General features: G+C 34.4%; 3 protein-coding genes, 2 non-coding genes and 1 pseudogene across 8 annotated transcripts; 5 read left to right on the forward strand and 1 right to left on the reverse strand.

Annotated features, from left to right (window-relative positions):
- Nucleotides 1–583: 583 nt before the first annotated feature.
- Nucleotides 584–3626, forward strand: LOC125213325 (uncharacterized). Its single transcript, XM_048113808.2, has 3 exons — nt 584–1229; nt 2977–3087; nt 3187–3626. Exons 1-3 carry the CDS (start codon nt 609–611, stop codon nt 3376–3378), a joined length of 924 nt encoding a protein of 307 aa, XP_047969765.1. The 5' UTR covers nt 584–608; the 3' UTR covers nt 3379–3626.
- Nucleotides 3605–5998, reverse strand: FBW2 (F-BOX WITH WD-40 2). 3 transcript variants are annotated; one of them, XM_048113805.2, is made up of 3 exons: nt 5842–5998; nt 4836–5166; nt 3605–4413 (listed from the first exon to the last, which is right to left on the reverse strand). In XM_048113805.2, exons 2-3 carry the CDS (start codon nt 5141–5143, stop codon nt 3762–3764), a joined length of 960 nt encoding a protein of 319 aa, XP_047969762.1. In that variant the 5' UTR covers nt 5144–5166; nt 5842–5998; the 3' UTR covers nt 3605–3761. The 3 variants fall into 3 exon arrangements, with proteins under 3 accessions (XP_047969762.1, XP_047969764.1, XP_047969763.1); XM_048113807.2 differs by having other exon boundaries at nt 4836–5157; nt 5842–5995; XM_048113806.2 differs by having other exon boundaries at nt 4836–5182; nt 5842–5984.
- A 9302-nt stretch (nt 5999–15300) lies between these two features.
- Nucleotides 15301–15385, forward strand: TRNAM-CAU (transfer RNA methionine (anticodon CAU)). The gene is given in 2 exon segments: nt 15301–15338; nt 15350–15385. It is a non-coding gene; the product is annotated as a tRNA-Met (tRNA).
- A 1184-nt stretch (nt 15386–16569) lies between these two features.
- LOC125209324 (DDB1- and CUL4-associated factor homolog 1 pseudogene) lies at nt 16570–20169 on the forward strand (annotated as a pseudogene).
- Nucleotides 20170–20772: 603 nt separating this feature from the next.
- TRNAE-CUC (transfer RNA glutamic acid (anticodon CUC)) lies at nt 20773–20845 on the forward strand. The gene has a single exon. It is a non-coding gene; the product is annotated as a tRNA-Glu (tRNA).
- A 1211-nt stretch (nt 20846–22056) lies between these two features.
- On the forward strand, nt 22057–26904 carry LOC125213389 (putative LRR receptor-like serine/threonine-protein kinase At5g10290). 2 transcript variants are annotated; one of them, XM_048113906.2, is made up of 12 exons: nt 22057–22454; nt 23076–23224; nt 23864–23996; nt 24124–24195; nt 24504–24647; nt 24732–24803; nt 24897–24962; nt 25092–25156; nt 25267–25413; nt 25540–25881; nt 25961–26349; nt 26440–26904. In XM_048113906.2, the coding sequence occupies exons 2-12, from the start codon at nt 23158–23160 to the stop codon at nt 26746–26748; spliced, it is 1806 nt and encodes a 601-aa protein (XP_047969863.1). In that variant the 5' UTR covers nt 22057–22454; nt 23076–23157; the 3' UTR covers nt 26749–26904. The 2 variants fall into 2 exon arrangements, with proteins under 2 accessions (XP_047969863.1, XP_047969862.1); XM_048113905.2 differs by having other exon boundaries at nt 22060–22454; nt 26434–26904.
- The last annotated feature ends 274 nt before the right edge of the window (nt 26905–27178 follow it).

Here is a 27178-nt window from a genome sequence, read left to right on the forward strand (position 1 = left end):
TTATCAAGCAATGAATTCACATTTAACTTTCAGCTAATATTTGTAGCTAATTTTAGAGTCGAAGGGATGGAAAATAAGAAAAAGTAACGATGTTAGTGATTTTTAGACGGAATGTACTAATTTGAAACAATAATCAAACTTTTTGTATAATACTCCCTCCGTCCCACTTTAGGAGTCCCGGTTTAACATTTTTGGGTGTCACTTTAGGAGTCTCGGTTGAAATATTGCATAAATGGTATTAGGCTCCACATTCCACTATCATTTTTCCACTCGCATTTTATTATAAAACTAATATAAAAAAGTAGGACCCACATTCCAATATATTTTTTCACCAACTTTCCTTTACATTTCTTAATATCCGTGTCGAACTCAACCGGGATTCCTAAAATGGGATGGAGGGAGTATTTGTTAACTCAAAACATTTTGTACTCAATTGAAACATTGGTGAAACATTTTGTACATAAGATGTAATTATCCCCGGAATATGTAATGAATCAAATGTACAGTAATTAATTAATTTCAATGAAATGACTAATTTGCCCTCCTTCTCGTCTTCTCCACTGTCACTTTGCTTTACTACCCTGATCACAAACAGAGAGGGAAAAAAAATGGCAGTCTCTTTTCGCTCCATCTTCACAAACAAGAATCCAATCTCTTCCCTAATCCCTTTCTCACCAACCCATTTCCCAAAACCGCCAATTTCGCCATTTCCAACCCTAAATTCACGGCCCCATCTCCCCAATTACGCCTTCTTGACATGCCAATCCCGCGTTTTCCCCCTCAGAAAGGCCACCGCCTCTTTTGGCGACCTCCAAATTGACTGCGGCAAGGGCGGCGCCGGCTCCAGCACTTTCAATTTCGACGATCTTCTCTCCAATCTTGAATTCTTGAGCCTAACTATCTCGGCTGCGGTCTCGTTGTATGCGGCAGTGAGCTTCGGATTGCAAAAGGGGGCGCTTCTTTGGTGGATTGGGAGCAAGGTTTTTGTGTGGCAGTGTGTGGTGTTGGTGGCGAGCGTCGTGGTTGGGGCGGTGATACGGCGGCGGCAGTCGCGGAGGGTGTGCGGGCCCGGGTTCTCGAAGGGGGCTAATTTGTTGGGGAGAGTGGAGAAATTGGAGGAGGATTTGCGGAGCTCGGCGTCCCTCATTCAGGCTCTGTCGAGGCAGCTTGAGAAGCTCGGTGTTCGGGTTCGGGCCGCCCGGAAATCTCTGAAAGAGCCGATCTTTGAGGTGATGTTGGTTGTGTGTTTCTTGTTGACATTTTGTTTTAGGGGAATTTGGATGAGGATTATGTGTTTAATTTTTAGATATGGTGAAGTTTTCATTTCTTGATAGCTTGCATTTTGTGGAATGATTAGTATCTTGTCTTGAATTGGATGTTGTTTAGATATGGTGAAGTTTTCATTTCTTGATAGCTTGCATTTTGTGAAATGATTAGTATCTTGTATTGAATTGGATGTTGTTTAGTTGGTGTTTGTATGAGAATGGTAAGGTTTGGAAAAAGGAAAAAGGATGAATCAATTTTAGTGTGTTTTGGATGAGGATTGAAGATACACAAAGGCATGTTACTCGTTGGTGTTTTTTCGTGTAGTTAATGGCGAATAGGTCTGGCATCGGCCTAGTTTTTGTAGTAGGAGAAGGGTTGATCAATGGTTTCTTAATTCCCTTGCTTGTGCTAATGATGCAGATATGTTAAACATGATAACATGATGTTCCTTCTCTTTATATGTTAAGGAAAATTGTGAATTCGCTCATATAGAATCAGGATATGAGTATATATATATATATATATATATATTTTTTAAAAGGATATGAGTATATTTTAAGGTTGCAGGATATGCTAGTTTGACAAGAGTGCTTCATATATTCGTCAGCCAATATTGCAAAATATGATATATGCTGCTGCTGTTTCTTGTTAAGGATCGAAGGGTAGGGAACCGAATGTTGGAGTAGGTGCTGGTCGTTTAACGAATGTTAATGGTTCGTGAAAGTTTTGGGAGTCAGATTGCTGACAGGAAAATTCTACTATCTCGTATCCAAACAATTTATTTTGATGGATTTTGTGGTGACTCTTTTGGAAACAGTTATGCTTGGATAAGTCTTGGATTTTGATGGGTTGATTAGAACATGTTCTGTGATGCCTGTCACCTATATAAGAAAACCCTGGCATTTTTGTTTTATACTACAAGGCACTCGACTGCTCATAATGTAGACCTTCTCTGGATTGTGCGGAGTAGTTTAGCAGCATTGCTTGTGCATTGATGGACTCTGAAGTTTCTAAGTCCTGCCTTTCGTATAGTTGATGGCGAATAGGTCTGGCGTAGGCCTATTTTTTTGTAGGAGGAGAAGGTTTGAGCAATGGTTTCACAAATTCCCTTGTTGGTGCTGATGATTCAGATAATTTAAATGACATAACCTAGCATGCTCTTTCTTCTCTTTATATGTAAAGGACTATTGTGAATTTTCTTGAAAAGAATCAAGAAGGATACAGCCTTGAGTTGTAGGACTTGCTTTCAAGTTTGACATGAGTGCTTCACATATTCATCATTCAAAATTGCAAATTTGATACAGGCCACTGCTGTTTCTTGTTAGGGATCGAATGTTGGAGTAGGTGTTGGTTGTTGAACAAATCTTATTGGTTCTTGGTCATTTTGGGAGTCGGATTACTGACAGGAGAAGTCTAATTTAGTGTTATGAAGTTTGTGCTGGAATAAGAAGCTTACAATGACTTTGTTCAATCAGCCTGAGAGTATGAAAAGCATTATAGGATCCTAAACTATTTAAGATGGGTTGATTAGAACATGTTTTGTGATGCCTTTCAACTTTCCGTTTCATATTTATATGAGGTGCTCAACTGCTCAGAACGTACACCATTTTCTGGATCGTGTGGAGTGGTTTAGCAGCATTGCTTGTGCTTCGATGGACTCTGGAAGTTTCTGACTTCTGCTTTTTATTTGTTTTCCATTTTCAATCTCAGACTGCGGCGTTGGCACGGAAGAACTCTGAGGTCACTCGAGCATTGGCAGCACGTGAAGACGTTTTGGAGAAGGAACTCGGGGAGATTCACACTGTTCTGCTAGCTATGCAGGTACTGCAAATCTGTCATATTCACCATCTCTGCTGTGCTACATTGATATCTTGAAACTTATCTCTATTCATTTTCCTTTCAATGTTGAATTTCATGTAGGAACAACAAGAGAAAGTGCTGAACCTCATCCTTGCTACCGGAAAAGCTAGGAATCTGTTGAATAGCAAACCTACACAAATTATCAACCCTAACAAACCAGAGGCTTCAAACTCATCATCAATGGACAGCGAACACAACACAGAAATAAGCAACAAACTCGAGACTCTGGATGTTGCGAATGCGAGCCAATAAACACCGAGCCTCGTCTGAATCTGTGGTTTTGTTTTTTGATAGTCGAAAGAAAATTGATTAGATCTTGTTGTTATAACTGGACATAGGGAGCTAATAGCCCTATGTTTAGTATGTTCGTTGTAACATTTCATCAATATAAATTTGTTGGAGGAGAGAACGATGCTATAAATGAAATGCAGCATCAAATATTCATAGTAGTCAATATTATTGATTTGAAAAGTAGGAATAAGCAACTGATTTTTATTTCATTAGGCCAAATAGTTCCTTACACATTTATACCTTGCAAAGCTCACACACTTAGATGTATTACAAAGCACACACATTCAAAGCTGGCAGACTAACATGACATGTATCATCACAAAGCAGAAGATGCAGATACCAACTTAGGGAGACTGGGGCCAATCATAAACAGCATCCGCAACGTTAATGTCATAGTAAAACCACATCCCAACGTCCTCTACAGGGAGTTCGTCCTCCCAGAAATCGTCCTCCAGCATCTCGTTGTACTCATCATCCACGTCGTCTGCAAAGTCCCAAGGCAGGTACTCGGAAGAACTCGAGTTATCTGAACAATTATCCCAGCCATTCATTTCATAGTAGTCCACAACAAGGGGTCCAATAACCTTCAGATTAGGGAATCTCTTCGCCAACTTTTCATCCAGCTTCACCTGCCAGCATCCTCGTATATCCAGCAACTCGAGCTCTTTGCAGTTTTCGATAATCTTGACTACGCTTGATGTTTCTACGAGCAAGTAGGCAATCTCAAGATGCTTCAGTTTTGGCATTGTGGCAGCGATGGCAAGAGCTTCATCGTCTTGGGAAAGCTTGTCGATCACCTCCAGCGGATGCATTACCCTTCGCAAAAAGGTGAGGGATTTACAGTGCTTCCCGGCTGCTTCGAGGGCTTGAGCTCCTATGTTGCCGCAGTAACTCAAATCGAGGGAAGTCAGACATGATAGCTTTGCGGCAGCCCTCTCAATTACTGAATTGTTCATGTGGCTTCCGGGCAGGTGCAACGCTTTTAGAGATTGAGCACTTGAAACCAAGGTGAATCATATAAGAAAATTTTGAAAAGGTATAATATGAGAAATAATGTGACAAGACAACAGTGGACACATTATGCAACATGATATTGATACCATATGTGCTAAAAGACATCCTAATCAAACATCACATACTGCCTAGCAAACGAGCGCTTATGGTATTAGAATAATTCTACTTAAGCATATCCTCCTCTTAATACATCTAATAACAATGCAAGAGCTGCAATCTATGCAATTTAATGGACGACACGAACAAACACCAAATCAAATCACAAGTTCATTTGAATCATTTGAAGGCCAATGCACAAATTTGGCATCATCCACTTATTCCCACTGCATTTTCACCTCATTGCGAGCAAGTTATACGTTACTCAAACAAAAAAAAGATTCGAAGAAAGCACGACTAATACTTACTGATTAACTATGAAGGAAATGCTTTGGTCACTGGAAACACCAGAGACGCTGAGCTTCCTGAGCGAGCCACAGCTTCTCGAAACGAGCAACTGAATCATCCGATCAACTTGTTCTGGGTCATGAGTCCTGCTCCACTCAACAAGGTCTATCTCTTGCCAACAATACGGCCCAGACACCGCTTTTCCCCAAGACTTACAGACTCTTGGCACCACAGTCAGCAGCTCAACAAGAGACAGTTTCTTGAATATCAGCCCAAGTGCATCCGGTATCAGTTCGTCCCATTTCGGATAATCACACGCCTCCTCCATTCTATCTCAACCCTCTAAACAAACTGCATAAAATCAAGACTTTGCAATATAATCTAGATCAATTCAAAGGAAATGTTCCTAACAATGACAACATAAAGAAATGCAATGAGAAATGTTGTGAAACAAGACACTTAATTGATGAAGAAGCATTATTAAATAACCACAAGACTGATACTCTTTCCCTACATTCTTTTCAAGGAGAGGTTCAACAACATATGAAATCAAGCAGTAAGCTGAAAATCTTACCAATTTTCCAATTGAATTCATGGAAGAAATGATAAAGACCACTAGATGAAGGGACCAGTTCTACTGAATGGTGCAGCAGCAGGTAAGGAATAATAAATACACAATAAATGCAAAGCCCCAGATTTAAACGGAAAACGGAACAGAAGCGATGAACAATACAAGGACGTCAGAGTCCAAATCCAGCTCCCAAATTTGCAAGAAAAAACAAAACTGATAAATCCCAATACGAATCAAAACAGCACACATCAAATTAAGGAAGAAAAGTAGCTGCCCCCACATCATCAGATGGCCTCAACAATTTTCCAGAAATGGATCGAAAATCCAAAATCAGAACTTTATAATTTCCCACAAAAATAAATGACCTTAATTTGCAGCGCAGATGGGAAAGCTCAAATCTTGGCAAGCCTTGTATCAATCACGCTTAATTAGACACAAAAAGATGATTAATTTACCTTGTAATTGGAAGCGATTTGGATCTATGAGAGCATGCGGTTTGGTTTATCCACGAAATTGAAGGAGGAGAGGAGAGATGGGAGGGAGGGAGGGAGGGAGAAGGAGGGGAACACAGCTAAAACAAGTGAATACAAACAAAAGCAGATTCGATATTGGTATAACTAAGCTTCTCTCTCTAGAAATCTCACTCTTGATTTGGGATATTTGTGACGTATATTTGTGACAAATATATAGGAATAACAAGTTTGCTTCTTTTGAAAAATGGCAAATTGTATTTAATGAAAAGCATAGTACTCATAAAAGGAGATGACATGAGATAAAATAAGTAAAATTTGATAAAGTAGAATTCTAGAAGAATAAAAAACTATGGTTTTATAATTTTATTTCATGGTCAAGCATTTTTACATTGTTATTATTTATTTATTCTGAAGAGGGATGATATATTTACATTATTCCTCTTTTCTATATTTATTTTAGAGATGGTTTTACTTCAATGAAAAGAATAATATTCATAAAAAGAAATTGTTGAATTAAAAATTATGAGTTACTAGTAGTAAGAGTATATCAATTTTTATAGACGAAATCAGATTTTACTTCTTATTTAGATATGGATGACTTAGGAAAATGTCAGTTACAACTTACAAGAAGAGTAAGAGTGAAGAAAATTATTTATATATAGTATACTATAATTTGGAACTATTGAAAGTTGCTTAACCACTAGTTTCGTTTTTCTAATATATTGTTAAAATGATCAACTAAGTAGTACAATGATAGTGTTGAAAGTAATATTATTAATTATAACTATGGTAAATGGGTTAAATCATCTCCGTTTTAATATAAAATTTTCTGTTTTTTGTCGTTTGTGATTATCGGATCTTTCTTTGATTGCTTTATTAGTGAAAATTGCGGCGTTGTTTGGATATATTAGAATTAAATGTATACTAACTGAAGACATGGATCTAACGATAATAAACAAAACTTAAAAATTTATTGCGATGATAAGAGATTTTGTATGTTGTTCGTTAATGCGTTATTTGTCGTTTTTGGTTTATACTAACTGAAGATGTGGATCCAATTACAATAAATAAAACCCGAAAATTTATTGTAATGACGAGATTTTATGTGTTGTTGGTTTAGGCATTATTTGTCGTTTTTGGTTTATTTGTCGTGACTAGTTTTGTCGATATACTTTTAATCTACTTTCAGCATTTGCGTTGATTGAGCCGGTGTGGTTGTTCAATTCTTTATTTTGTTTTTATTATTTTCTCTACTTAGGATGATTATTTAGTTAGATTTGGTTAGATTTGTACACTTACTTGGCTCACCAATTCCAAGACTTAAATGTCATTTTGTAGCGAAAAATAAGAAATTTCAATAAATAAGTAGTAATAACGAAGTTACTCTTTTTCGCTCTCTAGAAATCTCTTTCTTAAATTTTCGGATATTTTGTGAATTGCAATAAATAAAAGTAGTAATAATCAGTTGATACTTATTTTGAAAAATGGCAATTTGACTTTGATGAAAAGTGTATAATACTCATAAATATAAGTAGACATGAAATATTACTTTAGTCAACTTTAATAACTAATAAAAATTAATTGTTTTATTTTTCATGCTCAAGCATTTTTACTTATTTATTTACTCGGAAAGAGGGATGATATATTTAGATAATTCCTCTTTTCAATTTATTTTAGAGAGTGATAGTGTTACTTCATTGAAAAGTACAGTAATATATATTCATAAAGAAAATTATTTATACCATTTTGGAATTATTGAAAGTCGCTGAACCACTAATTTCATTAGTAAATCATCCTTACTAGTCCATCCATATTTCAAATGATGGATATGGAACCACTTATTTTTGTTTTTCTAATATATTGTTAAAATGATCTACTATGTACTATGGTAATGTTGAAAGTAATATTATTAATTATATCTATGGTAAATGGATTAAATCATCTTCGTTTTAATATCTACAGTTTTCTCTGTTTTTTGTCGTTTGTGATTATCATATCTTTCTTTGATTACTTTATTCGTGAAAATTGCGGCGATGTTTGGATATGTTAGAATTAAATATATACTAACTAAAGACATGGATATAACCACAATAAACAAAACTCGAAAATTTATTGCGATGATAAGAGATTTTGTATGTTGTTCGTTAATGCGTTATTTGTCGTTTTAGGTTTATACTAATTGAAGACGTGGATCCAATTACAATAATAAAAAAAAAAAACCAAAAATTTATTGTGATGACGAGAGATTTTATATGTTGTTGGTTTATGCGTTATTTGTCGTTTTGGTTTGTTTATCGTGACTAATTTTGTCGATGTACTTTTGATCTACTTTCAGCATTTTGTGTTGATTGAGCCGGTGTGGTGTTTAATTCTTTATTTTGTTTCTGTTTATTTTGTTTTTATTATTTTCTCTAGGATGATTATTTAGTTAGATTTGATTAGATTTGTACACTTACTTGGCTTACCAAGTCAAAGACTTAAATGTCATTGTGTATCGAAAAATAAGAAATTTCAATAAATAAGTAGTAATAACAAAGTTACTCTTTTTCGCTCTCTAGAAATCTCTTTCTTAAATTTTCGGGTATTTTGTGAATTGCAATAAATAAAAGTAGTAATTAATAATCAGCTGATACTTATTTTGAAAAATGGCAATTTGACTTTGATGGAAAAGTGTATAATACTCATAAATATAAGTAGACATGAAATATTACTTTAGTCAACTTTAATAAGTAGAAGAATAAAAATTAATGGTTTTATTTTTCATGCTCAAGCATTTTTATTTATTTACTCTGAAGAGGGATGATATATTTACATAATTCCTCTTTTCAATTTATTTTAGAGAGTGATGATAGTGTTACTTCATTGAAAAGAACAGTAATATATATTCATATTTTAAACTATTTTGGAATTATTAAAAGTCGCTGAACCACTAAATTTCATTAGTAAACCATCCTTACTAGTCCATCCATATTTCAAATGATGGATATGGAACCACTTAGTTTTGTTTTTCTAATATTGTTAAAATGATCTACCATGTATTATGATAGTGTTGAAAGAAATATTACTATTAATTATATCTATGGTAAATAGGTTAAATCATCTCCGTTTTAATATCTACAATTTTTTCTGTTTGTTATCGTTCGTGATTATCATATCTTTCTTTGATTACTTTATTTGTGAAAATTGCGGCGTTGTTTGGATATGTTAGAATTAAATGTATGCTAATAGAAGACGTGAATCCGACGATAAATAAAACCCGAAAATTTATTGCGATGATAAGAGATTTTGTATGTTGTTCGTTTATGCGTTATTTGTCGTTTTTGATTTATACTTACTGAAGACGTGGATCCAATTACAATAAAAAAAACCCGAAAAATTTATTGTGATGACGATAGATTTTATATGTTGTTGGTTTATGCGTTATTTGTCGTGACTAGTTTTGTAAATGTACTTTTGATTTGCTTTCACATTTGCGTTGATTGAGCTAGTGTGGTTGTTTATTTCTTTATTTTGTTTTTTTATTTTCTCTAATTAGGATGATTATTAGTTAGATTTTGTTAGATTTGTATGGTACTTACTTGGCTCACCAACTCAACACTTAAATGTCAGTGTGTATCGAAAAATAAGAAATTTCAATAAATAAGTAATAACCAAGTTACTCTTTTTCGCTCTCTAGAAATCTCTTCCTTAAATTTTCGGATATTTTTGTGAATTACAATAAATAAAAGTAGTAGTAATAATCAGTTGATACTTATTTTGAAAAATGGCAATTTGACTTTGATGAAAAGTGTATAATACTCGTAAATATAAGTAGACATGAAATATTACTTTAGTCAACTAAATAAGTGTATGAATAAAAACTAATGGTTTTATTTCATGCTCAAGCATTTTTATTATTTATTTACTCGGAAGAGGGATGATATATTTACATAATTCCTCTTTTCTATTATTTTAGAGAGTGAATGAGTGATGATAGACGAAATCAGACGTTACTTTTTATTTGGATGAATCAGGAAAATGGTGTAGAATGGGAAATTGCAGTAAATTAGTGTCTGTTACAAACCGAGTAACTGTGTTTTGAAGAAAAATATTTATTCTAAATACTCCCTCCGTCCCGCTTTAGCAGTCCCATTGACTTTTCTGTCATTTTTTTGTAAAAATGATAAAAAATAGTTAACGTGGAGAAATAGTAAAGTAAGAGAGACAATAATGTAGATAAGACTCTTTTCTATATTATTCTCTCTCTTAATTTACCATTTCTCATCTTTAACTATTTTTTATCATTTTAACAAAAAAAGGGCAGAAAAGTCAATGGGACTGCTAAAGCGGGACGTAGGGAGTAGTCGCTAAGGGGTGCGTTAAAATGACAACACCTCTTAAAATAACATCATACCATCATTCCTAGCCAATCATTTGTACATATGGACGAATAATAAGCTGCCATGTGGCAATAAAAAAAATGCTCTAGTGTAAAAATCTCGGCCAGTAATATACAACACTGTATATAGCAATTTTTCTCGGCCAACAATATTCAACACGCTATACAGCAATTTATAGATTGTTGTGTAGCGTTTATAATATTGTTGGATATGTAGTGTCACGGTGTCACTTTAAGAGGTGATGTCATTTTAACACAAACCTAGTCGCTTAACCACTTATTTTGGAACTATTTATAGTCGCTTAACAACTTATTTCACTACTACTAAATTATACTCCATCTTTCACACATAGATATGAACCTGTAATTAGTTTTGTTTTTCTAATGTATTGTTCTAATGATCTATGTCTTATGATAGTTTTCAAGTATTATTCAATAATATTGTATGGACCACTTTAAAATATAATGATGTTTTTATCTTAGGCATTGTTATGAAAAATTGATTAAATTCTCTTCGCTTTAAAATCTGTAGCCATTACCAATTGGCGCATCATAAGTCGTATTAGTTATTACTACTTATAAAACAATTAGTATATGCAGTTTAGTCTTTTAGTTTTTTTTATGTTGTCTTGATTTTCTTTTACCTCGTCATTTATGGTTATCGAATCTTTCTTTAGTTTTCTTATTTAAGGAAATTGCGGCGTTGTTTGCATATGTTGGAATTAAATGTATACAAACTAAAGACGTGGATCCAATGATAAATAAAATCGAAAAATTTATTGCAATGATATAATATATTGTATGTTGTTGGTTTATCCGCTATTTGTCATTTTGGTTTGTTTGTCGTGCCTACTTTTGTCGGTGTACTCTTGGTTTGCTTTCGGCCTTTGTTTGGTTGAGCCGGTGTGGTTGTTTAGTTCTTTATTATGTCTTTTTAATGTTGTACCTAGTCCGGATAATTATTCATCAGAATTAGTTAGTTTGTACGATACTTGTTATTACTTGGCCCACCAATTCAAAGACTTATTAATGTCGCTTCGTATCGTAAAAGTAAGAAATTTTGTATAGCAATAGATGTAAAATAACTAAAATTTGACTGTGTCTGATAGTGTGTAAATGAGTTGACCCGTTTACCTATAACATTAAATTAAATAAATATCCACATAAAAATAGTGTGCGGTAGTTTCACGTCCAACAAAATCATGTTACGATCTAAGATATTGATCACAATAAATGCTACTCCATTCACCCCTTAAAATTATACTTTCTATTTTATGAAATTTTTTTCTTTTTAATGAGATATGACTCATTCTCTACTAATAGTACGCCTGACATTTTTTTTTTTCTCTTATTTTACTAATTACATATTAAAACTTTTTGTCTTTTTAAAAGTTTTTATTTATAAGAGAAGAAGGGAGTAGTATTACATTTCGAAGCTGTATGTGATTGATAATAGTACTTGTTGGAAATTCGTAATCGTGCAGTATACTCTAGTTTGAATTTGGTTAGTATTTAGAGTAATAATATGAAATAAGTTTGAATATAGTACACTATTTTATTCGAGATTATTTTCAATATGTGAAAATTCTATATGGACATAAAAAAATAAGTGAGAATATAGTTAAAATAAAGTACTAGTAGTATAAAAGTTTAAACTCGATTGTGTTTGATTTTGACTAATAATGCAGCTGAATTACCCTTTTTGTAGTTTGCATATTATTAGGTATATATAAATGTGTGGGTCATTCTTCGTGTATGTATATAAAATATAAGGAATTAATGGTAGGTAGTTTCCAAAAGTGAGAAACGCACACTTTTGGAAGAACCTACTAAAAAGGCAAAATGAGCATGCTTATGAAAGACATAAAGATTATTAAGTTTAATCATAACATAAGTTGGTAGTTAAATTGTTGGGATATGAAGTTAAAAAAAATGTACTCCAATGATCTTAAAACTCCCAAGTAAAATGCTAATCCAAGCTGAAGTGGGCTCATATATCTACAAACGAAAAACCCAATTTAGCCTTCGGCAAAGTGGGCTGTTTGGCCCAATATTAAAAAATCGTCTAAGAGTAAATTTTTGTTTTTAATATGTGGTAATTAATTAATACTCGTAGGTTAACTAATTACTTGAATTTTTTTTACATGCATTCAACAACTATTCCTAAACTGAAACACATCTCATTGCATGCACATTAATTAAATTCTATACATACTTGATATTTATTAGTAACTATATATGGAACAAAACAATATTTCAAAAGATTCGATGATAACTTACTCGTCTTCACATGTAGTAAAATCATCTTAAATCTAATGCAGTAATGCATAAATCTTCAATATATTACTCACATATCATCTTTGCTTATGTAGATAATAGTCAAACAAGAATTTAGGACTGAAGAAACATCAAGTGAAGCACGTTTTCTGTGTATAAGAAATCATGTTCTTATCATTCTCTTTTCCTCCACCTATTTATAAATGTCTCAATAAGCTAGGTTTAGGTTTCAAGAAATTATTAAAAATAAATATTTGGCAGAGTTTAACTAATTCTTGTTCTACATAAGAATTGAAGTCGATGCAACACGACTGCTTCGTGTCGAAATCATGTCTTTGAGTGTGAACTCGAACAACTAATGAAGAACCATTATTGATCCTCTTTCGGAAAAAAGCTCATTGAAACAATAGCCGAACGATAGCCGAATCCGATTTTCGTGGCTCGACCCGACCCGTACCGAAATTGGAAAAGCTCACAAGTAAAAGGACCAATCTGCAAAAATCCCCCCAATCCAATTTATATCGCTAGAGTAGGTAGACTGCGATTGATCATTTTCCCCTCTTTCATAGCGCTTTAATTGCTCAAATACTCTGCTATTTGAAAACAATGCAAGCATGGTCATCATCGCCTCCACCTCCAATTCTCCATTAATTTCCTTCGCCTTCACTCTCGCCTTCTTCCTCCTCATCAATCCTTCCTCTTCTTCGGTCTCAATCTCTCTCAATCTCTCCTTATTTCTCTCTCTCTGCAAATTCGCATTTTAATCGATTCAATTTTGCTGATTTAATTTTCTAGGGCAACTTCGTGGCGGAGGAGAAGGCTCGATTGGGATCGACGCCGCCGAGCTGCCAAAACCGGTGCAATTTGTGCCACCCGTGCATGGCGGTGCAGGTGCCGACCACGCCGAGCCGCGGCCGAGCCTTTCCGAGTCGGATCGGCGGCGAATCGGTCGCCGATGAAAACAGGTACTCCAATTACAAGCCGCTGGGATGGAAGTGCAGATGCCAAGGCCATTTGTATAACCCCTAACTAATTAATTAATTAATTATGATTAATTAATCACAAGCGATATTTCTAATTAGCCTAATTTGATTTTTGGTCGATAATGTAAGTGTATATTTTCATATTTTGTGTAATTGCTTGTTTATTTAACTGATAATTTTAATTAGGTGGAATATATATAAATTATTGGTTATGGGTCCCTGGCATTTAGTACAGATTGTACAGAAATAATTTCTGATTATATTCAGACTGACTGGGGTTGTTGCTTTTATAACTGATGGCAATAAATTCTCTTTTTCGATCTCTGCAACCTACTTAGGTTCGTTGTAGCTTCTTACTCAATAGGGTATAGTCTTAACGTGCTTCAATTCAAGGTATAATTTACATACAAAAAAATATCTTCAAATTTGGTCATATTTTAAGATTTATTCAATTATCTCAAATTGGAATTATTTTAATGAAATTGTACATGGATATCGTATCCATTTAAACGATGTTATATACAATCGTAGTTTCTCGCCATGGGATTAACGGAGAGCAAATTCAACAAATTAGAATGTGACTTTTACAATTTACAATTTACTCATTTATAAATACATGGTAGTATCAAATTTGTATATTATGTGTACATATATCTAAAAGTCTTTCAAAAACAAATTTAACGATTAATAGATTTGAGTGTGAGATCAAATCCCACATTCTATAATGCGGAAATTTATATAAAATCCTTTGTCTTTTTTCTCTCGAACAAGAAATGTATCTATCAAACCGAGATAAAAAAAAAAAAAAAAAAGAGAGTATGGTATTATTTCAAATAAAAAGTAAAATAGGAGATTAAATACATTTGGTGTTAGATGACAATAACTCCTACCAATATATATTTATACATATGATGATGATGATAGGGCAAACACATATATATAACGACAAGCAAAGCATGTAGGGGTACCTTTGCCCCAGTCTTGAACAATCATTGTCAAGTAGGTTTTGTAGCACTTATAATATATTCCCCAAGATTAATGCATTCAATGTAAATATGCATTAGGATTTAAACCATGCTTCATTGTCAGTTCCCGGCCGAACGGAATCATCCGTCCGAGGCGTCTCTCTCGACGTGTGAAGATTTTTTTATCATAAAGACATTGTACACAAAAAATAAACGTTCTTTACTTCCTTAGGCATTTGAGTCCGAACCCCAATTGGATGCCTTTAGACACATGTAAGATCATGTGAATGCATTGTGTTACAAATTTGTATCATAACTATATATGTATGTATGTGTGAATTACACCTGAAAGTGGGAATTACTGGAAGTAAGCAAAGAAAAAGAAGTGAGCCATGAGGCCTAATCTTTAATGCCATTGCCATAACACAGTCAAAAGTGATAGATTTAGCAAGACAGATATACAAGATGTTACATTCAAATTAAAACACACATCTTTAAGGCCAGAAACTTGAATGCCATTATTATTTGTAGAAGTAATTGACCCAAAGCCACAATTGAGAGCATTAAAGTTTTGAAAACAAGTTTCTAAAAAGAGACCTAAAAAAGTACTACCAAAATTCACAACTCATTCATTTTCACACACAAATACACACTACCTAATACTAATATAAGTATATCTGTGTATAGATATGTACCGCTCAATTTTTGTTTGGATGATTTTGGGAAGAGAGAGAACTAAATTAAGACTGCAATTATTAACACATTTTGACTAAAAAAGCTAACGGTGCTGTCAGTTCATTAAATAAGAAGTATTTCTATGATTAAATATTTTCATCAAGGGGTGGTGGCGCAGTTGGCTAGCGCGTAGGTCTCATAGCTTCTGAGTAGTCCTGAGGTCGAGAGTTCGAGCCTCTCTCACCCCATTTTTTATTTTTTCATTTTCTGCAATTACTCTCCCATTTTTATATATTTTTTTAATCCTCTCATCTTTTAATATTTGCTTTTTTTTCTCTCTCTTTGCTTCTCCCATTTTTATTTTTTTTTTATCCTCTCATATTTATTTGTTTTTTTCTCTTTGATTCTACCATTTCCTTAAAACTTTATTTTGGTAGTTCATTTTAGCTCCCAGTCTATAAATTAACAAAGAAGTTTATTTCACTTGGAAGGTTAGAATTATGTTCAACAAAAAATCCTAAAAAGAAGCAAACATGGATAAATGCTGTCTACACGATCAATTATTTGCCTACAAATCTTATAGTAGTAAAAAACAACGATTTAACGCACAAAGTAATTTCATTTATGTTTATACATTTAGGGCTTGTTTGGTACGGCATTAATGAAATAATTTTTACTACTATGTTTGAGTGAGATGCTTTTGTTATATTAAAATATAATAATATTATGTTTGGTAGATTGTATAATACATGTGATACTTGGGGCCTTTTTTGGTACCGCGATATGAGATAAGGTTTGATAGGTTTGACTGAGATACTTTTATTATATACCATAGCAATTTCATATTTGCTAGAATGTATAATATATGTGATATTTTATTTGTCACTCGATGTATTAAAGTTTATAGTATTTTTTATAGTTAAAGTTTATATTAGGTGTACCACCTAGCATATATAGTTGGGAAGAGCAGTATGCAAAATCATACTAATACTTTTGGTTTTATAAAATCGAATGGGTTGTATTCGAATAGTTTTCACTAACTTGTAATAATCCATTTTTTTTATATTTAAAAAAAATATTGAGTCAAGGCGAGATATTTATTTATGGACGAAGGGGGTGTATATCATCACAAATTTAATTTCCAATGATGTCATAATTATATTATGCAACCTCTTACATCATAATCTGACGCGTCAAAAAAAATCAAGAAGGGAAAGTCAAGCCAAATCACGGGAATGTTAATTAATAATCTGATAATATAATTCAATTTGATTCATGTATTTGAAGTCCGTTTGAATTATCAACATGCACATGTTCACACATACAAACACTCCTATATATATTAGGCAATTTTCTACTTCTTCAGCATATGCAATCACACTCACAAGTAATCTTTATCTTGCAAGAAAAAATCGGATTTTTTTGTCTAAGGATGACAATTTCTTTAGAAGCCCTAGCCATGTTCGGGGCCGACTTTCTTGAAGTCGGCCTTGATGTCACAGAGTGGGAGTTAGATGACTCGGAGGTGCCTTCGTATCTACTAGCAGAAGAAGAAGACGAAGATCGTGACAACGGTGGAAATAAATTGAAACGGCACGATGGGCCGATTCCGTCATCGTCTCTCATTGAAAGTAGTCGGAGTTTTGTGGGTGAGGAGAAGGAGAGTGTGCCCTTTAACTTTTGGAATTATGATCATTTGGGCAATAATAGTTGTTACTTTTAAATATAGAAAAGCTATGTCGTCTAATGTTCTTACTCACTTTGATGTTGAGATGATTAGTAGTGATTGTTTGTAGGAGTATTAGGAATATTTTAATTTTGTAATTGTTTATGTTTCCATTCATTTGGTAAATAAAAATTTGATATTATAAGTATTATATAGTACTAATATTTTCTCTGATCCACTGAATATGTAACATTTTTTTTATTGTCCCACTTAAAGTAACAAATTTCCTAGCTAAAATGGAAACATAATTATTTTCTACTATATTACCTCTTCTTTTAAAATCACAAAACCAACACTACGTAACAACTCATGGTGAAAAACAAATGCTTCACGTTGCGTAACATCAATCCTTTGTACTCTAGTTGGTTAGGATACTTGGCTCTCACCCGAGAGAGCCGGACGTTCAAGTCCCGGCAACGAAAGTTTTATACAAATATTTCTTCTATATTTTTTTAAAAATTCTCATTTTGATGGTTTGTTTTAAGTTTTTGAAGATTTTAATTTATTCACATACTCACCTTATTGATAGATGATGGGTCTGTTTTAATAGTTATTGAAGATTGTAAACTAAACAAAATATTCGTCGTGCGCGTGTTGATGGATGATGGGCTGTTACATTAAATTATCTTTGCGTGGTGAAATAAAAAGGCATATGGTGAAATTTGGGTTGAGTTGACTATAGTACATAATTTTTTTTTATTTTTTCCGTATACGCATAAATTTTGTTCTCGTTGCGGATTAGAAACAATCGTATACACTACTCCATTTCCTTATAAATTAGTTGTTGTTACGAAATTATTGTTGCAAAGTAATGGATATTATGACCAAATGAGTATTATGGTATCTATAAATAACAAATTTCTATATATTTGAATTCATCGTACTTGATTGTCAAGTCTGATTTACTGAATTTTATATTATATGAATCAAATGAATAGTATTGCAATGTAACGGATATTGCCACAAAATTATTATTATTATTAAATCTATAAAGAACAAATTCAAATAAAATTGAATTTATTGTACTTGATTTTTTGAGTTTGATTTACAATATTTTTTATATAATATATATACCATAAGTACTAATTAGACAATCTCACAAATAAAATAGAAGCATTATTGTGCTACTCTTGAGATGACATAAACATAGAATATGTATCCATGATAGAAAAAGTCTCGCGTATGAATTCCACATCATTTCAATAGATTTGAGTATCTATACACTTTGTCAACGAGATAAAGAAATTCTGTTTTTAGGCGTCTACAAGGATTTCCTTTTGCCATTTGGCAATACTCTTACCCCACCGTTGCCATGGTACATCTTTTGGTTTTTATTTCGTTACGCTCATAAAAATTAACTGCTTTTCATTTGTAGATATTACCTCGAAAATGCTTATGACATCATTTCTTTAAAACACACAAAAGATCTTACTTTAGTTGGTGTCTGTATTGACTTTAGTTGGTGTCTGTATTGGATCATACTACCAAAATTAGCTACCAAAAATGTGTAGAAATATTACCCCTACTCCCATCAATTCATCTACCTATCTCTATCCAAAAGTAATGGCAGAGTGTGCCAATTTACATATCATAAACTACATGTAGTACTTATGTAAACTTTTTATTTATTTATTAGGGTTCATGATATTGTTATGCTATTTTGAAGGTTGTAACTAATTGTGGACCTGCGAGTACTCTAGCATCTAGTAATGTTGCTACTCCGAGATCGAGGCGTATGGAAAGAGGTGGCATAGCTATTGCTCCATCAAATGTTACATATCGTGTTAGGGAGCGTGAATTTAGAAGTATGCACAGGGCAATTGGGCATATGGAGGATCGGAAGTTTGTTTATAGTAGATTCACACCATGGCGAAGTTGTCACTATAATACTAGGTCATTTTTAACGTGCATTGCATTCCTAGGAGATTCTTCTCGAATTGTTGTTGGTGGGCTCAACAGGGATTTGAAAGTTATCGATTCTAACAAGAACATTGTCTTGGACCATTGTACAAGTCATCTATCTCCTCTTACATTTGTACAATCTCATTTTTCCGGCGGAAATCAATTTATACTTTCTTCAAGTTCAAATGATGTTTGCTTGTGGGATGCGTCTTCGGTTTCTACTGGTCCTAAGCACTCATTTGGTGGAGTCAAAGCCGCCAAAGCTAGTAATTCAGGTCGAATGTTTGGAGCACTAAGATCAGATTTACCACGCTCGGAGATTCTTTTGTATGATATTCAAACATGTCAGTTGGGCTTGACATTGTCAGATACATCCACCAACGTTTCTGGTACTGGGCATGCATATTCTCTAGTTCACTTTAGCCCATCCGACTCTATGCTACTTTGGAACGGAGTTTTGTGGGATCAAAGGGCCTCCACTCCAATTCATCGATTTGATCAAATTACAGATTTCGGTGGCGGCGGCTTTCATCCTACTAGGAATGAGGTACGACAATAGTTCATATTTCAAATTGGGCTTGTTGCATTTACAAATGGACTGTGATCAATACCTAACCACTCTTAAACCTTGAACGCCGAAAAACATCATTATATGATAACCTGAAGTTCATTATAATGAACTAATAACAAACTTATAATGAACTTCAGATTTCTAAATTTTGTAGGATGATGTCATAGTTTTTAAATCTCATAATTCCCTATAATGAATTCCGCATTATTTTATAATGATGTGTTTGGCGTTTGGCGTTTATAACTAGTTTGGTTTATAACACAACCCTGATCTTATATATGCAAATGTATGACTTTTTTTTAGCTTGGTCTTATGTTCTCTTTTGAACCTACTTGTTATCACTTGAATAGGTGATCATAAACTCCGAGGTTTGGGATGTTCGAAAGTTTAGGCTGCTTCGGAGCATACCATCGTTGGATCAAACAACAATTACGTTTAATGCTAGTGGTGATGTGATCTATGGCATTATGAGGATAGATCCCGAGGATATCATAACAACTTTTGACACTCCTTACGAGAAGCACCCTCTTTTCACTGCTTTCCGCACAGTGGATGCCGTCAATTATTCCGACATTGCCACGATCCCGGTTGACCATTGTGTGATCGACTTTGCAACTGAACCAATTGATTCTTTTGTAGGTTTAATCACAATGGACGACCACGATGAGATGTACACCTCTACAAGGTTGTATGAAATCGGAATACGCAAGTCGACAATTGATGACTCGGAACCTTATGACGTGAAGAGTGAGGAAGACGAACACGAAGTGGGTCTGTGTGGTGATAGCGATCACAATGTGAGCGATTTTGACGACGATGAGGAAGATGACTAGGACAACTTAGAGATTTCTACTTATGACAACGAAAACAACATTTCTTGAATCTTTTAGCTGCATGGATGACAGAATTGTAGACTGATACTTTGAAGTTATATACTATCAAGTGTGTTTCGAGCTGCAGCTTTATATATAAAAATCTCTACATTCATGTTGTGTTTTGCTTATTCATTTATGTTGTGTTTTACAAGCATATATATATTTATAAGCAAACTAGTCTACGTAAATAGATCAAAATATATGTGGCAGAATACAAGATCGCTGAGATACGTCAAAACAAGGATAAAACATACGAAACAACATACCAAAGCAAACAACAAAACAAGACCACCCTCCCTACAACAACAAAATCAAAAATCAAAACGGTAACACTATCACCATCTGCAAAGACTTATAATCAACAAACTCACCATGAGACGAGATAGAATCATCTCAATCTTACAAAGCAAAAATGAAGTAAGATCTTGTATTTATATCTCACCTTTTTGCTAACTCTAAGATAGTAGTACTTTGCTATTTAATTAATTTATCTAATGAAATAACTCAACTTAATGTTGTTTTTCTGAATAATATAAAAACATTCTCTAATATGAACATCAATCCGTTGTAGTCTAGTTGGTTAGGATACTCGGCTCTCACCTGAGAGACCCGGGTTCAAGTCCCGGCAACGGAAGTTATTTTAATTTACTATTTTTGTAATTCTCATTTTGATTTAACTGTGGTTAATTTGTCACCTATTCACCTAATGATAAATAAATTAATTACTTAACTGATAGTCTAATTACAGATAAGATAATTAATGTTTAATCATCTCTTAATTAATGGATACGAAATCCACACTCAAAATCAGTGCTTCGTCGTGCCCGTGTTGATGGATTTTGCATTAAATTTTCTTTCTTGGTAAAATAATAAGTTCATGGTGAAATTTAGGTTGACTTGAATAATTCATTGAATCATTTATTTCTACCGCTTATACGGGTACAATTTTTTCTCATTGCTTATTAGAAATAATTTTCTACACTATTTTTATAGTATAAACTATTGGCTCTTATGATATTATTGTAATGTAAAACAAAACAAACATCATTTTTTTATTTATAAAGATTAATTTTCTATATATTCGAATTTGTCGTGCTTGATTATTCACGTGATTTATTAATTTATACTAGTACATACCAAAATGGAGATTATTGTAGCATAACACAAAGTAAATACTATTGGATCTATAAAGAGAAAATTTCTATAAATCCAAATTTGTCGCACTCGATTTTTCGAGGATAATTTACTAATTTATATTTATTATATACTAAAAGTATCGACCAGAGATTCTTAGGAACAAAAAAAAAAAGGAACATTATTATGTTCTGCTCGAAATGATAGGATGACGTATTACGTAGTCCAAAAGAGAAAAAAGGCTCGCGTACGGATTCAACCAAAATCTCCTTAAATTCGAGTATATCTCATCCGACCCACACGTTTGCGCCGCCCAAAATAGAAAATAAAAAGATATTCAAATGCGACAAATAGAGTCGGTGCTTTGGCTTCGAAAATTTGGTTGTCTATCATTGCTCTTTTCTTTTACCATTTGGCAATACTCTTGCTCTCACCGACACCACATCCGATATACATTTTGTCCCTCGTTTTATTTCTTTAACGCAAAGCATTGTTAAAGTATATCTCTAATTAGCACTAGGTGATAAATATTTATTAATACTTTCTTAACAAATGGAGTACTAAAATTGTTTTATTATTTCACATAAATTAACCATTTTCGTTTGTAAATAGGGAGTATAATTTCAAAAATGATCTCTTTAAAAAACACAGTAAATATCTTCATTTCAAAATGGTGTCTATCTTCATTTCATCTGAATTTACTTTTCGTGAAAAGAAACAAATGAAGAGATGAGAGCTGAGCTGCCTCTGATTTTTCTCTTTCTGCGAATTGTTTCATAGTAAATCATCATCGATTAAAGGCGAAGCAAACCTCCAAAACTAGGTGCCAAAAATGTCTACAAGCATGGCCCACCACTCTCACCAATTCATCTACCTCTCTCCCTAAAAAGTAACTGCGGATGGAGTGCCAATTTATGTATCACAATCTACACGCACTCCTTTGCCAGAGCACGCATTTAGAGCGTCACCCTCGCAAAAAGCGAATACCAGAAAGGAGTTTATTCGGAAGCGTGTGTGTTTTCTAGGCTCCTCACTTGCTTTTCAAACTGAATAAAGCTCGTGTTTTTTCGACTCCCTTTTGGAAATCATCGAGGCCCTTTTCGCTTCAGGTAGTTTTCACGGCTCTCTCTGTCTTAATTCTTCTCTTTGAAGCATCTGTGTGGTGTAATTTTTGGGTTTTCCTGGAATTCTTGTTGATTTGAGAAGATTCTTGGTTGTTGATGGTTTGTGAAAACTGATTGGTGGGCTTGATTTTAGGCATTTGTTTTGGTGCTTATGTATTTTGGAAATTTGAATTTTAAGAGTCTGAGTTGTTGAGTTGTGATTGAGGAGGAAATGTGTGTAATGCTTAGTTGTTTGAAGTGGCGTGGTTAATCTCTCTTTCTCTCTTTCTAATTGGTTGTTTTGTTATCTTGAAAGATGCTTCCTAGATGTCAATATAATTATTCTATGGCTGTTCACGTAAGTACATGTTGATTTTGGATATTTTCGAATTTTAAGAGGCTGAGTTGTTCAGTTGTGATTGAGGAGGAAATGTGTGTAATGCTTAGTTGTTTGAAGTGGTGTGGTTAATCTCTCTCTCTCTCTCTCTCTCTAATTGGTTGTTTTGTTTTCTTGAAAGATGCTTCCTAGATGTCAATATGAATAATTCTATGGCTGTTCATGTTAGCTGATATTAGCTGATGTGGTTTCTTAACAATTAAATGAAGGATTTTTTTTTCCATAAACAGAGTTTCTGCAAGGCATTGTAGGTTGCTTGGTTAGAACTCATTGCAACAGCTCCTGGTGGGAAATGAGTTGTTGTCATCAGTTATGGATCTGTTGATTGGAGTTTTAGCATTGGCACATTTATCTTATTTTGTGGCTCCTGATGCACAAGGTGAGCATGTTTATCAATACCACTTATCTAAATGCTCGTATATGGTCGATTGTTGTTTCTTCCTTATATGCTTCAAATGACTCTTTTTCCTTCTCTCCTCGTATATTGATGTGACCACCGACCATGAGCTGTTTATATAAAAGCATGTGCTTTACTTATGCAAAGAAATTGAGGGGAAAAAAATTGATTTTTGAAACTGCTTCAAATTGATCATTCGAGCTTCTCTTAGATTTAGACTGGAGAGATTGAGAATTTGAACAGAGTAACATGAGTATATGATATGCTAATGCTATTGGAGTTATATATGTTGGATTACATGATGCAGTCATGTGTAATAAATCAGACAGTGAGCATTACTAGCGCCGTCTTTTGAGAGTGAAAAGACTAACAGAACATTGAATCCCTTTTTCTGTTCTTTCTATAAGAGATATAAATGTTCATAAATTTTTTCGTCATGGAATAACAATAGTACTTTTTTTTCTCAGCTGCCGTCTATTTAACTTTGTTGTAAATCACATTGTCTTGCATATGACAGCCTTTATTCAATTTGTTTGTTCAATCTCAGTTGTCAAAGTTAAAACAGAATGGTCGTTTTCTACGTACTGTTGTTTGAGTAGATAACACATTGGTGCCTTTCAGGGGATGCATTATATGCTTTGAGGAAGTCACTAAATGCTTCAGACAATCAGCTCGCAGATTGGAATAGCGATCAAGTTAACCCTTGCACTTGGTCCAAAATTACATGCAACAGTAACAACGATGTCATATCAGTGTAAAATCCCTTTTCAAGAATGTATTTGGATACTCTGAGTAGTTTTATGTCAGATCACACCTGATATTTTTTATGTTTATGAACTTCATATTGTTATTAAGTCTTTTCACTATTGCAATTGTACCAGGACATTGCCTAACATGGGATTTTCTGGAACCTTATCACCGAGAATAGCAATTCTGGAGATGCTGACTACACTGTATGTCTGTCTATAATGCTTCGACTTATACTTAATTTAGTTTATAGTGAATGTGAAAATCCACTTAATTACTCGTCCATTGTCTCAATCTTTGCACTGAATCTGCTCTCTCTCCATTTGCAAGAGATATTTTATAGCTGTTGAATGAACTACTTTCATAAGTTCTGAATTTTAAATTTCAGCAGTCAACTGAAAAACCTCGAAATTGTCTTTCATTTGCCTTTGCATTAGCCTATGGTCTGACTGTTGTTTATGTTTGCGTTTAGCAACTAATTTGAAAGTGCTTATGTGGTCTTCATTCTTAACAGCAAATTGCCCGGAAATGGTATAAGTGGTAAGATACCCGAAGAGTTTGGCAACTTGACGAGCTTGACCATGTTGGATCTGGAAAATAACCATTTAACAGGAGAAATACCATCATCGCTAGGCAATATTAAGGGGCTCAAATTTTTGTAAGCACACTATAAGAAACTCAAACAACTTTTATTATTCCATTTTGTTCCCGTCGACTAAGATACGCTTGTTTACCTGAGCAGGATCTTAAGTGATAATAATCTCTCTGGATCAATTCCCAAATCACTTTCAAGTCTTTCCAACTTGACGGACCTGTATGTAACGTTTCTTGAAAAATAATCTGATATACTATTTGTTTACCATAATTAAATGTTTTCATTGATGAAACATTTATTATTATTTCGCAGCCAGCTCGATTCAAATAGGCTGAGCGGAAAAATTCCGAAGGATTTGTTTCAGATTTCTAAACATAAGTACGATCAACTTCTTATCTCCATCTCGTGATCATATATCGTGCATGTTCGCATGTTATTGAATCATATCCTTAAATATTTAATTTAAATAAGCCTACTTTGACAGAATTTTATTTGCTTCTTCTTTAGTTTCACAAAGAACTGGTTGGACTGTGACGTCATTTCTTCCCCGCCTTGTGCATCTGAAAACACAGGTACATGTATTTTAGAGTCACACGGTTTTTATCAAATTCCATATCCGGGAAAGTTATGTGGTAGTAAGGCCGTGTTGAAGATATTGACCATTAGTTTTTTGTCTGTGCAGGTGATCCAAGGAAATCGAGAACTGGCTTGATATTGGCAATTGTGGTTCCGCTGTTTACTGTCTTTTTACTTGGATTTTCTGTCCTGTTATTCACGTGGAAAGGCTGGACTATAGGCTACGGGCGTGAAGTTTTTGTTGATGTTGCAGGTTTGTTTTGATAAGTGTTTGTTGTTCTCAAGTACTATCGCCCTCATCATTTCATTTCTAGGAATGTCGAAGTTGAATCGTGCTACTGATTTTGTTCTTTTATTAATCTGTAACCCGTGTGCTCAGGCGATGTGGACCAGAAAATTGAATTTGGTCAGTTGAAGAGGTTTTCTTGGAGAGAACTGCAGGTGGCTACGGACGGTTTTAGTGAAAAGAATGTCCTCGGGCAGGGGGGCTCCGGAAAGGTTTATAAAGGGATTCTTGGTGATAAGACGAAAATTGCTGTTAAACGCATAATGGATTTTGATACTCCCGGGAGCGATACAGCGTTTCAGTGCGAGGTCGAGATGATAAGCGTGGCTGTTCACAGAAACCTTTTGCGTTTGATTGGATTCTGCACCACTCCAACCGAACGCCTTCTCGTTTACCCTTTTATGCAAAACTTGAGTGTTGCCTCTCGTTTGCGAGGTACGTTCTCATTATGGCTTGAATATTGGCATGTGTTTGCGAAAATCGAGTGAAATATTTAATCTTTCCATCCGAACAGAACCGGGGCACCCTGTATTGGATTGGATCACGAGAGAATCGGTGGCATTAGGCACAGCACGTGCACTAGAGTACCTCCACGAGCACTGCAATCCCAAGATCATTCACCGTGATGTTAAAGCTGCAAACGTGCTGCTAGATTCCAATTTGCAGGCTGTTGTTGGCGATTTCGGCTTGGCCAAGCTGGTCGACGTCAGGAAAACCAACATCACGACGCAAGTGCGTGGAACAATGGGCCACATAGCTCCTGAGTACTTGTCAACCGGAAAATCCTCAGAGAAGACCGACGTTTTTGGCTATGGAATCATGCTTCTGGAGCTCGTCACTGGCCAGCGAGCCATAGATTTTTCGCGCATAGAAGAAGAAGACGACGTTTTGCTTCTCGACCATGTAAGTCCCCACCATCTTCCTCTCAACGAAACAGCTCGTGTTTATAAATTTGTATGATAATGATTTTGAACTCAACATTTGAAGGTGAAGAAGCTGCAGCAGGAGAGTAAGCTAGAGGACATTGTGGACAGCAATCTAGCGAGGAACTACGACATCGAGCAAGTCGAGATTATGGTTCAGATAGCTCTACTCTGCACCCAATCTACCCCCGAGCAGCGCCCAGCGATGTCTGAGGTTGTGCGGATGCTGGAGGGAGAAGGGCTCGCGGAGAGGTGGGAGGTGTGGCGGAACTTTGAGAAGATTCGGAAGCTCGAAAACGAGAGGCTGCAGAGGAGATTCAACTGGGGAGAGCATTCAATCAACCTCCAGGAGGATATTGAGTTGTCTGGGGGAAGATGAGATGATCAGGTTTATTACTACTAGTTTTCTGCTAATAATCATTTGGATTAATCAAATTATTTCAGATAATCCTGTTCTTGTCTGTATTTTTTCATTACAAATCTGTCCCATAATGTTTGGACATTTTGCCAAGATTAAGATATTACTTTCTCATTATATTAGCTCAATTTACTTTATTGATGATTGATTATGAATTTTTGTAGAGATTGATCAATTATAGATATAAACCAAGCTATAAATATTAGGCTAAACCTTAGGTTTTATTTTGTTATTTACGCATATTTTTTCAACATAAAATTTCCGTGAAGAAACTCACTTTTTGAAAAATCACGAGAGATAAGAAAATTTGGAACGCTTTTTTACTCGGAATTTTATTATGGAAAAGAGGTAGAATATGCATACCGGTTATTCGAAATACATTTTGATTATA

The sequence above is a fragment of the Salvia hispanica genome, chromosome 3 (assembly GCF_029641045.1).
Source record: "Salvia hispanica isolate PSC_SH4W2 chromosome 3, Shi_PSC_v1, whole genome shotgun sequence".
Lineage (NCBI taxonomy): Eukaryota > Viridiplantae > Streptophyta > Magnoliopsida > Lamiales > Lamiaceae > Salvia > Salvia hispanica.

Bases quoted from the DNA above. Each gene is read 5' to 3' on its own strand.
- LOC125213325 (XM_048113808.2), top strand. From the start codon at position 609: ATGGCAGTCTCTTTTCGCTCCATCTTCACAAACAAGAATCCAATCTCT. The intron at 1,230-2,976 runs GTGATGTTGGTT...TTTCAATCTCAG, and splicing joins TGAAAGAGCCGATCTTTGAG to ACTGCGGCGTTGGCACGGAA. The intron at 3,088-3,186 runs GTACTGCAAATC...AATTTCATGTAG, and splicing joins CTGTTCTGCTAGCTATGCAG to GAACAACAAGAGAAAGTGCT.
- FBW2 (XM_048113805.2), bottom strand. From the start codon at position 5,143: ATGGAGGAGGCGTGTGATTATCCGAAATGGGACGAACTGATACCGGAT. The intron at 4,414-4,835 runs GTAAGTATTAGT...CTTGGTTTCAAG, and splicing joins ATTTCCTTCATAGTTAATCA to TGCTCAATCTCTAAAAGCGT.
- LOC125213389 (XM_048113905.2), top strand. From the start codon at position 23,158: ATGGATCTGTTGATTGGAGTTTTAGCATTGGCACATTTATCTTATTTT. The intron at 25,414-25,539 runs GTTTGTTTTGAT...CCGTGTGCTCAG, and splicing joins AGTTTTTGTTGATGTTGCAG to GCGATGTGGACCAGAAAATT. The intron at 25,882-25,960 runs GTACGTTCTCAT...CCATCCGAACAG, and splicing joins TGTTGCCTCTCGTTTGCGAG to AACCGGGGCACCCTGTATTG.